The following is a 14,383-nucleotide window of genomic DNA, read 5'->3' as shown; positions in this document are numbered from 1 at the left end:
CTTAAGCAAATTCCGCGATAAAAGTTTCAGAGTGTAATCTGTAAATTTGGGGTCCTGATGCGCAAAGCATATACCGTTGCCTTTTGACCTTCTCACTCCCCACGACGATTGCGGTTGACAATGTATTCTTTCTCTTCTAGGACACGAAATCCAATGGTCATGGTTATTCTATGGTCCATTGGTCATTCGAAGTCACACTTATACTTGGATAAGGTCCGTTGTGCGACTCTGTCAGAGACTCTGCAGCAATTTGCTTTACTTCAATACCTTGCACTTTCAAACGTGTTTTTCTGTTTTGTTATTGTCGCAACTTAACGGATTTAGAAGCGTGGCCATAGATTTTCTGATGTAGGTTGTATTGACATTTTGACCAGTTGCCCGGTTGCACAGGGTTATCGTAGAGAGTTGAGATTTGTTCTATCTTCTTTTATTTAACAATAGCTTTCATACAATATGCTACTTGACCCCCGGTTCCATTTGCAACTTTTGAGTTAGACCCCGCCTGGGACCCTGCGAGTGCCCAAAGATCACAAAGTTGTCATTCAAAAGGTGGTGTGCTCCCCACACTAATTTGATATGTATTCGCTGAGTTCCCTTGCTCGACCGTTTCCGAAAAATCTGACCGAAATCTGACTTTGTAATGTATAGTATGGAGCTCAATTTCTAACTTTTCACGCTTATATCTCCGCAACGGTTGCGATCGAGGATGTATCCCTTTTCGTGTTATGTTCTTTTGGGACAAGGTATCCAACGGCCATAGTCTCGACTCGAAGTCAGAATTACACTTGGATAGGTTCCCTCGTGAGATGAATGAATTTCAAGATTTACCAAAGTTACTTCTAGATTGTAACCACTTACAGTTTATTGACAGCCTGTCCACTATAAGTACAAACTATAGGAAATGATTATAGCATGTAGGATCCAAAGCGCCATTATATAGGGAAATAGAGAACATATCTTCAAATGCTGAATAGAGCCTTTCTATTTTAAGCATGTCCCTGCTGGTTCTGCTATCGATGTGTGTTTTCCCGAAAGAGAAGGGACAAGTTGCCTTGGCTGAGATCCTTTACTAGTTGGATGCGGACAAGGTTCTTTCTCCAAAGTAAAGGGAAGGCATGGCCTGCATGAGAGGAAGGCAGGGGTGGGGCCTAAATATTTTAATCTATTTTCCGAGGGCATACTTCAAATAGAAAGGATCTAGCATGGTCGAGAGAATTAACACCTTAAACTGGCGATTGCAATATGTCGGTCACTAGTGTGAATTCCATTCAGGGAGTAGCTGTTTAGTGTTGTTACTTTACCATTTATTTGTTTACCATTCTTAATATATCATCGTGTTCTTTAATTCTCTGCTCTAAGTAGCCGAGTAAGTGCTTTGAGTAGTCCTCCTGATCTGTAAAATAAGCATTCCTTTTCCCAGCAAATTTTCATCTCATATCACATTTTTAGTACATGGACTTGAGGTACAACCCTGCTGGATTTCAAGCCGTGTTAGCATATCTGGTAATGAAGAGGCAGACCGTGCAGCGAAAGCTACTGGCAATGAGGGAAAAGAGCTCTGTCTCCCTAAACCCAGAATGGACTTGTGTTCTGTGTTCACTGCTCAACTTGAATGGGATCAGGCTTGTCAACAACAAATTACATGTATTTAAGTCTGAAATTGGTGTCTGAATCACCACTTCCAGATCTCGACAGGAGGAACGAATTCTAACTCACTTTCACATCAGACATTCACACTTAACTCTTGGATTTCTACTTCATGTAGGAGAACTACCATTGTGTGCGTCCTATTGAGCCATACAATGTATTTACCATCTAATTGTAGATTGTTCTCATAATGTTCAGCTCCGAAGAAACTTTGTCTTACCAGTAGATTTATCAAGAATCCTCGAAGATGACTATCGAATGATCTCCAAAGCTCTTTAGGTGTTTCCATTTAACTTATTTCTTACTTACTTCTACGTGTTTGTCCCCTTTCTATTGTCACTTAATGCGTTCTTTTCTTCAAGTTCCAATGACAACCTCCAAAAACGTATTTGACTTTTGTTTTATCTTTCAAATTAACAAGGAAGTTTTTGTACCCTGGCCGCGTAGCCCCGGCAAAAGAAAATTAAAATTCCACTAGTTTTACTCTCGTGCTTTTGTCACCGTACCTGCATATTTTGCATGTAATATTGACTTGCCTAGCAGACTTGCTCCTCAATTTTTAAATACCGATAAGTGCAAAGAAACCTTTGCAGTATAACGCACCCAATCTAATATAATTCTCTTGCTCTAACCCACCGTCTTCTTTAGGAAAAAGAGCCGGGACATGGAACTTAAAACTCAAATAAATATACGTGTACGTTTAAGAGATTTAATCTTATACATAGGTTCAATAGAAATTTTCGTGTCTACAGAATAAATAGTAAAATATTTTCTATTGTATATTTGTTAGATGGTACACGTTTTGCATTAGGACGGTACACGTTTTGTTTGTTTTAGAAGCCTGACTATCCACTTTTGCTCAGAAAGCCATACCTTAAAAACTGAGTAGGAAATATTAATACCTTGACTTGAAATAAATACTATCACAGTTGGCCAAAAAAAAAAAAAACAATCACATTTGTTTTAATTAATTCCATCTATATTAAAGGATGCAGGACCTTTCAAAGAAAAGTGTGTTGCATTTCAAGAATGTATATCGGCATCTAGGAATGAAAAGCTGGTATCTCAGTGAAACTAGACTTTACAGGATGAGAAACTGCTTATAGATTTCACTTTTACATGTCATAACTGTGTCTTAAAATTTTGCCTGATTTGAGTAAATGCTGTCTTTTGTTTAAAATGTAAACTAATTTCCTACGACAAAAATGAGATACACATTTTTTATTCTTAGCCATCGATATATTGAAAAACAATGTGTATACATGTTTCGTAAGTAGAGTCTATAAATTTAGTAAATAAATTTGAATATTCACTTTTTGACGCAAGTTATATAATGATAGATATCTATTCTATGCAAAAATGGGTGCTTAGCTGCATCAAGGAATGTAGTATCAAGAAACGTCCAATTTTCAACTAAATTTAGAAGGACTGTCATGCAAATCTACTAGCAGTGATGGACATTGCAATCAACCTGAATAATTTAGTGAGTACTGAGTTGGAAGAAGATACTTTCAAATTTGAACTACTGTATTCTGTCAGATTAATGGATTTTCCTAAAGCAAAGTGCTTAGTGCGCTTTCCGTCGCACTTGTTTGATTTCAGATGAATATCCATCAGCTCGAAATCCATAGGGGTCTGTATGCCATATGACGTCTGTGCTAAAGAAAGCGCACAAATAAGCAGACTGCAACTTCAACACTTCTCAACTAAACAAAAATTTCATAAAGATTCAATGAAGACCTCTCGTAACTGTTTCTTGAAGGAAAACACTACAGCAAAGGAAAGTGCGTATCATGAGAAATGTCAACAAAATGGAAGAGTCCCTTTACGGGGACCTACAGCTACCCTTATAAAGCATATGATTACAGTAAGCATACATGTAGGTACAGTAACACAAAGAATGAATACTTGACGATTGAAAATGTGTTTTGATCAGATGAACCCCGCATGTGTTTGAGCAACAGATACTAGATGCTTAACATAGTACACTCTGTGGAATCTTCAATGAGAACTTATTCAAGATTCGTGGAGGTAAAGGAATGTGTTTAGAATGGTTTAATTCGTGTGGAAAGGTGTTTTGAAAGGTATCGCTATACCTCTAACATGGAGGGTCCTCGTGATGTTCCTTGTATTTCTATGGAAAGGATTACAAGACGGCTATTTCATGTATTAAAGCGGAAGAGCTCTGAAATAGACCTCTTAGCTGGAAACTTCCGAAATATACACGCACTATTTCCACACTCCACATTTATTGCTAAGGAATGTTTGAAGAACGTATATTATGAAGTCTATGCCATTCTTACGAGCATTTGGTATGTTCTAGCTCTATTATATGCTCCGAAAGATTGTAACAAAATTATAATACGCATACTTAATAGGGAAGAATTTTATTAGACAGATCTATTACTGTAAGTCACTCAACTTCCTTCAAAATCATATTAATCCTACTATCAATCCTACTTAAAATCATATTTTTTTGAAAGCGTTATTCTCAAAACATTTTATTAAAGCTGAATTCTGAAGGGGTTTCCATAGTTATTTCTTAGTTTCTACAGGTGGTTTCTAGCATTGTACTTTCAAATGTAATATCTGAATTAAGTCCATATCTTGTTTTTCATTACTTGAATGTAAAGCAATCTTATTGCTGGGCTTATATGGAAAATCGTTTAAAGAAATAAACAATCTACATAGTTTCAAGTAAATATTTAAATACTGTTTTCATGCAACTATTCAATATTATTAAATTTTAAAAATGCAGAAAATAATTTTAATTGTAGTCTAATGATCGTATTTCATATATACTTTCATTCTTATAGCCTTGTCGGTTCATCGCAGCGGGTAATGGTGAGGACGTGTAACGGACTCGAACTAAGGGACCCAACGTATTATGCTGAACGCTCACCAGCAGAGGTAGTCGAACCCCCGAGAAATACGGATCGATTTCCGGGATTGGAACCCAGGGACGATTTCCCTCCGCCACGGTAAGTCTATTTTTAAATATCTTACCTTTTACTAGACAAAACTCCAAAATATTCATTGTAAATAAAATTGTCCTCCGCCTCTACAGTTTACATTTGATACTATATATTGAACGACGGTACAAGATAAATTTTACACTTCAGTATTTATATCGTATCGTTATGCCCTAATCCTCAAAATGTCAGGAGTTTATTTGGTAGGATGGGAAATTGTTCACAACATGGGAAATTCAACAATTTATAACTGTTGATGTTATCAGAAATGTATGTTTAGAACTATAGTGCATCATTCAACTGTTTTCCCTAATTGAAACAATGACGTTAAAATCACATTATCAGCTGACAAATGTTTGTTGCTTTACACTTCTTTGCAGGAAATTTTTCGTTTCGAAAAATAACCTTATGGGTAAGTAACTTACATTTTGAGAAAAACTATATCATATAAATGTTGTGTACAGGAGTGTAGTTCAAGTGCCAGCTCGCTTGTTGTTTACAATCCTCCGTCTCTCTCTCTCTCTCTCTCTCTCTCTCTCTCTCTGCTCTCAGTTATAATCATAAATAGCTTCCTCCCTTAAAAAAAAGTTTTTCGTGTTAATTCTTAAAGAAGGTACTATTTATTTTCCATCGTTAGGTCTTCAGTTTTGCGCTACCACTATTGAAGATTATATCGCTTATTTTCTTTTATTTTTTTCACGTTGTTGTTTACAAACAGAGGCGAATTTAGGTTTGATGAGGCCCTAAGCTATTACGTCCAGGTAATGAGATGTACGTCCAGGTTTCCTTTGTCAATGACAAATTGCAAAATGCAAGAAATTGCAAGGTCACAAAATCCTTTTTTTTCGAAAATGTGGGCGTTCTTTATGTATTTCGACCTCCTGCAGTCGAAAATGATACTCAAAATATCGCATTACCCACAATTTTGACACAAATCGCTTACATTTGCAATTGATGACAATGCAATATATACAAAAACACCATTTGAAGCTCAGAAGCGGCGCATCGCTTTCAACTGTTCAACAGTTGCACTCCTAGAGGCACACAGCGAACTATCACATTGAAAACAGCACTTCCTGTTCGTCACTGTGTTGTTTGAGGAATGAAGTACATGTAAGTGTTAGTGTACAATGTGTACCCAAGGCTGTGTAAACTCTCCTAACAGTTTTTGTTATATTTGTGGTGAACTTGTGGTGAAAAATACCGAAGAAACATTACTGATTTCGTCAAAAAGGTCTACAATGCCTATTTTGGAGTGGAACTAAGCGACATCAACAAACCATGGGCTCCACAGGTGTGTGTGTTGTGTGTATAGAAGATTTACGACGGTGGACGTCAGGAAAGAAGAAGTCATTACGATTTGTCATCCCTGTGGTCTGGCGGGAGCAACATAATCATACCGACGACTGCTACTTCTGTTGTTTTAGCGTTACTGGTTTCAACAAGAAAAACAGAAAGACTATTGAGTATCCGAACAACATTCGCTCAGCGATTCGTCCTGTTCCACATGGCCTGGATATACCTATACCACAGCCTCCGCAAACATTAGATATGGACGACAGTGATGACATAGATACAGTGCAGGAAATGGATGATACTGAGTTTGAAGTAGGCATTGATGAGGGCCCTATTCTGTTCAATCAGTCTGATCTAAATGATTTAGCCCGTGATCTGCGACTGACAAAGCAGAAGTCCTAGGGTCAAGACTGCGCGAAAGACATTTGTTAGAACGCAGTACGTCCGTTACTTTTTACAGATAAAGGAACTTAATATTCACCCAATATTTTGCTCAAAAGGACTTGTTAGTGTACTGCAATGATGTGATAGGTCAGTTGAACATTCCGTACGCGCCAGGTGACTGGAGACTGTTTATTGACTCATCTAAAAGAAGCTTGAAGGCAGTTCTGCTGCACAATGGTAATATGGATGCCTCAATACCTGTCGGTCATTCTATGCACCTGAAGGAAAAACATGACAACATGAAGGTGCTTCTTACTACCATATATTATGAAGATCACAATTGGATGGTGTGTGGTGATTTGAAAGTTGCGTATGCTTCTAGGACGACAATCAGGATATACCAAGTTCCTTTGTTTCATCTCTGAATGCGACAGTCGGGCTCGTGACAAGCATTGGGTGCAAAAACAGTGGCCCCGAAGGTTGGAATTGGTTCCAGGGGACAAACATATCAAGTGTGACCCTCTAGTGGAAAGAAACAGAATACTCTTTCCACCTCTGCATATTAAATTAGGCGTAATGAAGCAGTTTGTCAAGGCATTGCCTAAGTGTGGCAACTGTTTCAAATATCCATATAACAAGTTCCCCAATCTGTCAGATACTAAGTAGAAAGAAGGTGTGTTTGCTGGTCCCAATATTCGCAAACTAATGCTGGATGAAGGTTTCCTTTATTCAATGAATGACGTGGAACGAGATATCTGGACTGCCTTCAAGTGTGTGGTTCAAAACTTCCTGGAAACAATCGTAAACCAGATTATATCGACATAGTTGAGAACATGGTGACGAAATTCAAAATACTGGGATGCTCAATGAATTTGAAATTACATATTTTACATTTGCATCTTGACTTTTCCCCTCCAAGTCTGGGTGCTGTAAGTGAGGAATAGAGTGAAAGATTCCATCAGGATATCAAAGGCATGGAACGACGATACCAGGGCACTTGGGATATTCGGATGATAGGCGACTACGTCTGGATGCTTCACCGTGAGCACCCGGAAATGCCGCATAAAAGGAAAAGCAGGAGCCACGCCATAACCACTAAGATAGCACGGAATGAATGAGCTTAATGCATGTTTTGTACCCAATTCTCTGTATGCATCTGTTCACTGTGTGCATATTTCAATATTTTGTTGTTTTAAATTTATAATCTACTTCAGCATGATTCATTTTCCATATATATATATATATATATATATATATATATATATATATATATATATATATATATATATATATATATATATATATATATAATACTTCAATATGTGTTATCAATATTAGCAAAGTATACGATTTGTGCCAAAACAGTGGGTGATAGGTGTTTTGAGTATCATTTTCGAATTCAGGAGGTGGAAATACATAAAGAGCACTTATTTTTGCAAAAATAGTTTTTTTACTGTTGCACTGCGTTATCGTTCTTTTATGTTGATTATATGCTGTATGGTAATTTATGGGCTTAAAAAAAACTACAGCCATAAGCACATGACATGTTGTTACGCAAACAGTCCATGCAGAATGTAGGCACTTTATATAACAAACTGTACGAACCAAGAGAGTGGAACCTAAGCTATACGTATAGCTTGTTTAGATTATACGCAGTGAAGTAATGCTAGAATTTTTCGGTGGATATACGCTAAACCGTTTTCAAAAATATAGCGTTTACCATCCCCATATGCGGTCGTATTTTTGTAAATTGAAGGTGAATATACGGTGGAGTATAAAAACGTTATACTCCCGTATCCGCCCGTTACATTCGTGCTTGTAAGCAACCCCCTCACTGTTTATATACACATTCTTCATTTATAATTATGCTATGTGAAGAAATAAGCATTGCAGTAATTTTCCCTCGTATTATTTATAACAAATAATCCCAGAGGTATAGAGATAAAGGGTAGAGAAACTTAGCGTCGTAGGGGAAATAAGTCATAACTTTAAATGCAACTTTAATGTGCAGATAAGAGCATCGAACATATACACCAGGCAGTTACTAATGCTATGCGATTGTCACTTCTTTATTTATTTCCATTATTTTGACTGTAAGAAGTTAAAAGTACTATGTTTTTTGTGTCCAATTTACCATTAAACCTAGAGTTCAAGTTCGAAACCTCATTTCATGAATTTGTGCTATGGTGCAGACATTGTCTGTTTCAGCAATGATAGTAATTATTACAAGGATATGTGCATAAAGAGTGTGTGTGCGTGTCATTCTTAGGAAAAGGCAAATAACAGCTTGTTTGTTAACAGCGTATTTTGCTACATATATACAATAGTACAATTTCTTCTGGTGTCACTAGTGCGCGTTACAGAACCATGATTAATGAGTTCTTGTTGCCACTAATTAACACTTGGGTTTGAGTAAATGTGATTCCAGTAGAACAATGCGACCGTGCACACAGCACGAGCAACACTGGATGTTCTGAAGTAAGCGTTTCCCGGTCGCTTAATTTTTCGTTTTGGCGATTTGAGTTGGCCTGCCAGATTGCCCGACTTGAAGCTCCAGACTTCTTTTTGAGGGAGGTAGGTTGAAGTCAAGGGCCTACAGCAACGAGTCTCAGATCTTGGCGGCTCCAAAAGAGAACATCGAACAAGAGGTGGAGAATTGATGTTTTAGGGAAAGTAATAGGAAAATGTTTTCAAATGAGGCCGATTCTTCAACTCTGACGGTGGCCACTTGACCAATATTAGTTTTTTGATTTAATGATACAAAATGTAAACGTCTTATTGATTGTAATCAATCAATCGAGCCAATTTTTCATTTTTAAGAAAAATTATAATTTCGGAAGTAGGATCAACTTCTGCGCCACCCTATATATAGAATTCACTAATGGCATGAAACATAAGCTACATGCAATGTTGGTGTTTTTTTTAAAAAGTACATATAATTGTTAATTATATGTGATAATGTAATTGATGTTGATACTTTCGTCAACTAATATAACTTTATCTTGATACGTTGTTCGCTATCTAAACATGTATAAGTATGGAATTAAATTATGCAAATATATGTATCTAGTGTTTAATAAATCAATCTTAAAATCATAAACTGTAATATGACTCCTGCATGAATATATTCGTAACATCCACTACCACAAGCTAACTACCTACTACTACTAATAGGATACCAAGTATGTAAACTGCAAAATAGTAACTATTATTATTACTAATTGCACATTACTAGCTATATAAAGTACTATATACTAACTACTATAAGTGTTAACTATTGAACTAACTACTACTAACTACTACAAATTACATACTTGTATGGCTAGAATATGAAATTAACCTAAAATCATAAAATACCTTGTTCATATAATTCTGATATTATTTAATACGTTAAAACTTTTATAATAACCTATATTGTTTTGTTGCATATAATGTATCATGAATTTTGTGTGTCTGAAAGCAAGATTTTTAATCGCTCAATAGAATGTAATATCTCTGAAATTCTATGTTTATTCAGTAATTGTAAACAAGTTGTTATATATTATGGAATTCTATTATTCATCTTTCGGATATGATAGGATAGATTAATAGAGCAGTACTATATCACACAGCTGGGAAGGTAAAAATTCATGCATTGTAATTTTGACAGACTTCCAAGGGAATAATGATGATAAAACACAAACCGATATACACGTTTTGATCTGAGGACACACCTCAGTGGCGGCTTCATAGTGGAGCAAATGCAGTTCTTCGACATGGATGCCCATGGTCACCTGTCGCAGAGCTGCATTCCATACAACGTGTCCCAAATATGTAGTCTTTCTTCAACTTGCAAACGGATGGGTATCATGAAAAAAAGACACTCTTTTCGATGGGTCTTTCGGTGGTAAATTGATAGAAGAAATAAATTGATTACTCTCATCCGAATATGGAAATTGGAGTTATACACTCTTGAGAAAATAACTGTAGTATCTTTGATATGTTCTATACATATGATAGGTTAAAGCAAAAATTTAACTTTTTATTTAATCAACAATGTTAAAAGAGTTAGGGGAACGAGGAAATGAGTGGAAATACAAAAACTTACGCAAGTTATATATATACTTTATGAGTTTATTGTGAACAACATTGTGTCTATCATTTTCTCAGGATTCGCTTATAATTTACATAAAAATGCTCATATTGAAATCAAATAAAGTGCAAACGGTAGCGGAAGGATTAAATTTTTACCTGTAATCTGCACCAGCGCAGTTCATTCACCGCCGCACCTCCAACTGGGCGCCATTTACGTCCACACATTCGCGTAGGACCGTCTAGGAATTGACTTCTGTGGGCTGTTGATGATACTTTCCCTTACCCTGCTCACTGTTGCAGGCGATGTTGGCGGCCTCCCACTTCGAGGACGGTCCAGGACGCTTCCTGTCTCCAAGAACTTAGCATGCCACTTTCGGATTGCACTCTCAGTCGGTGCCGGCTTTTTGAACTCTTTGGTGAACTTTCGACACACCAGAATTGGTGATTTTAGCTCTGCGTACCACAGAACACATTGCGCTTTCTCTATCACCGACGCCATCTTTGATACGGTAACAGTGTTGCCAACTAAAAATTTAATCCTTCCGCTACCGTTTGCACTTAGTTGATTTCATTATGAGCATTTTTATAAAAATTATAAGCAAATTAAATCTGTCCAGACTTTATGAAAACCCTGTGTGTATATATATATATATATATATATATATATATATATATATATATATATATATATATATATATATATATATATATATATATATATCTGTGTGTGTGTGTGTGTGTCTGTTTGTCTGTCTGTCTGTCTATTATTTGCAAATTTTTCAATTTTGAGCCAACATTCGATAGAACATTAAAAACTATCTAGAAGAAGTGATGGGATTTTTCGCGTCACTCGTACCGTTCCCGAGATATTGGCCAAAAGAGTTGCGATTTCGGGAGATATAAGGAGCCATATCTCGAGAACTGTGAGTCATAGAGAGATTGTACTTTGCGAATTTTTCAATTTTGAGCCCTCCATTTTGAGCATGTGTCTTCGTAAAACAACATACCGTTGAATGTTTTAACAGAACTCTTAAACAAAACATATGTAAAAAAATTTAGTACTCAAGGAAATAATAAATGGATAGATATATGGCAAGAATTGTTCAATGAGTATAATAATAAAGTACATAGACCAATTGGTATAAAGCCTATATAATTTAATAAGAAAAATTAATTTTTTTAAAGTTCGTTCTGGCAATGCTCTTGGAGAATTCTCAACTAGTTTTCCCAGGAAACGTTAAAAAGAATACGAGTGTTAAAATTGAAAGCCACAGATACAACCAGCTGGACATGAGACAGTGTTACTTATTATGTTACGTTAGTTTACATTAAAAGCATTCATAAAAAATTCAGAGGAAATTAAAAGTGGAGCTTTCTGAAGGTTACTAAGTAGACCGTGGTATCGTGTACTTAATTTTGAGTTAGAAACAAAATGCCTTTGTGAGTGTATACAGTATATATATGAATGTGATTCTGTTTTCTTGGAGAAAATGGTACAAGTAGTTAGTTTCTAGAAAGCTTTTTCAGAGCTAATGCTTCAAAAGAAAGAAACGAGTAGGCGAATTTCGAAAGAAAAAAAAAGTCGCATGAAAGATTGAAAGAGGTGACGAGAGAGGGGTACGGAAAATCTATTGGGAAACTGGAAAGCAGCCAAGCTTAATTTGCCTGAGGAAGGAGAACTTTTCCTAATCAGATTTCACTCCGTCAGCGATTAGATCTTTTTTACTCTCTTTTCTTTTCGCTCATTTTTCTCAGAAAGTGTACATCTTAAAACAAGAGTTGCCAACTAGGTATTAAGGATTTGTTTAGTACTCTTCTGCAAGGACATTTACGTTACTTTGTTCTAAAATATATGATAAATGAAAATATAAAATGTGACAAATTGTCGTTGTGCAAAGAAAACGCTACGTAAGAATTACACTCCACTTTATGAAGTATGAAATCAGCGCACAATTTTACAAGACTTTTATTGTCTCTTGGAAGCTGTCTCGTAAATTAGAATCTTTCTTACACCCTAAGTATGAAATTCGCCTTCAAGGTTGACAAAAAATTCTGTTATTAACGACTTACCTTAAGTAGTTAATGTTCTATTACTACCAGCGATTAGTCTAAATCAGAAATATAACTCTGTTTATCAACTTGCTAATTGCTTAGTGTCTATGGATTTAAGAGAGCATGTCCAAGTGAATCAACTATATTGTTGTAATTTAAAAGTGTTATTTTTTCCCCCAAATTGTTAAACTTCAATTTATGTAGAATGGGAATAACGCTTTGTTGTTAATTAAAATGTTAGAGAAAAAAGAATTTCTATTTCTCAAAAACATAAACGGTTATGTTATGTATCCTGAAAGACCGTATAAACAATATATAAGCTTCGTTCAAAAACATGCTATAAATAAAAGAACACTACTAGAAAACTAGTATAATAAATACTAACTAAAAATCTACACGTGTTTGTGTGTGTGTATGTGTTACAGTGAGCGTCTCTTACCTGGTTGGTTAGTTAAATTGAATTTTAGCGTCCATTTCAGCTGCTAAACGTGGGCCTACAGCTTAACGTGGATTTCAAACCATATGAGCTTCTGCCGGCAGTTAATACCCGGCTCTCCTGCACCAGCGTCTGTTATTTACAACGTATATAATATTTTGTTCTTATTTTAAAACTTTTTTTTAAGTTATGTTTTCGTGGCGTAGCCGCCGCGACGACTCAGTAGTAGAGCTTTAAGTACTTTGCTCGATCTCAGCTCGCGCTAAGTAGCATTTATTATTATTATTATTATTATTATTATTATTATTATTATTATTATTATTATTATTATTATTATTATTATTATTATTATTATTATTATTATTATTCCTGTTTGCAGGTCCTAGGACTAATGAGGGATTTTGTTTTTGTTTTTATTCTTTTTTTTTTCTTAATTTTAGGTTTGGGCCTGAAAATGTTTCTTCCACGTTTCCGATCTTCAGCTTTCTCTTTTAACTCCCAATATTTTCTTCTATTTTTCAAATCATTGTGTTCTTCATACTCCTATTCCTCGCTTTGCTTCCATCTTTCCTTCTATGGCGGTATGAGGAAGACAATTTCTTCGCAAGGTGTGTCCAATACAATTGTACTTACTACGAAGGGTGGTGGCTAGAAGCGTTCTCTTCTCTCCCATCCTTCTAAAACATCTTCGTTTGTTACTCTCTCAGTTCATTTTATCTTTTCCGTCTTCCTCGATCACCACATTTCGAAACTCTTTAAATATTTCTTCTCTAACGTTCGTAGTTTCCAAGTCTCTGAACCATACAGTCCAATACACCATATATAGCACTTGACCAGTTTCTTCCTTAGTTCAATATTCATCCTGTAGTTAAGAGTGTTTTTTTTTTTTTTTTTTAATGTTGAATATTTCTTTGATATGACAATTCTTGACTTGATCTCTTTGGTGCAGTAAGCGTCTCTCGTCAAAATACTTGTGATTTTTGAAAGGCAAACACAATATGCGTGGGCTTTCTCGAGTTTTCTCGTTACCTCCCATTTTCTTCATTCCTTCTTTCGTTATCATCGTGATTGTCTCCTTTAGCCTCGAAGCATAATCATTAAAGTTTAATTACTAAAAAGGATTTAGGTATTAGATAGAACTTTTTATAGTCTTAAACTCGATATGTAAATAAATCAAAGTTACTGATAGCATAAAAGTGAAAAAACTTAAAACTCACATATTTTATTTAAAAAAAATAGTTCTTCATTTCATTTTACTTCAACAATCAAATCACAGCAGGAATATATATCGTAAGCAGTCTACAAAATTAACTTAATTTTGCCCAAAATTGACATTGAGCTATATCTTCACACTCTACTATGCACGCGAAGTATTTTCTCATGTAGAGTTTTGATTCTCGAATTATTATTGGCCGTGGAAGTTGGGGTTTGGACTGTCCAATTTTTGAAAAAAAAAATGTATTAATTGCTATTTAAAACCAGAATTAAAAGGCGAATACCTGTAAAAAAAAAGTGTTAAAAG

General features: G+C 35.6%; 1 protein-coding gene across 3 annotated transcripts in view; it reads left to right on the top strand.

Moving 5' to 3' along the window:
* LOC145678584 (acetylcholine receptor subunit alpha-like) overlaps positions 1-14,383 on the top strand; it is a 730,942-nt gene that overhangs the window by 632,974 nt on the left and 83,585 nt on the right. For all 3 annotated transcript variants that reach the window (XM_081748902.1, XM_081748901.1, XM_081748903.1), the window contains exon 10: positions 4,464-4,628. In XM_081748902.1, the coding sequence (XP_081605028.1) occupies positions 4,464-4,628 (165 nt within the window). The remainder of the gene's footprint in view (positions 1-4,463; positions 4,629-14,383) is intronic.

Source organism: Thermobia domestica, chromosome 2 (assembly GCF_964235325.1).
Source record: "Thermobia domestica chromosome 2, izTheDome1.hap1.1, whole genome shotgun sequence".
Lineage (NCBI taxonomy): Eukaryota > Metazoa > Arthropoda > Insecta > Zygentoma > Lepismatidae > Thermobia > Thermobia domestica.
Note: the sequence above shows the minus strand (reverse complement) of the source record. Positions and strands in the feature narration are given on the sequence as shown.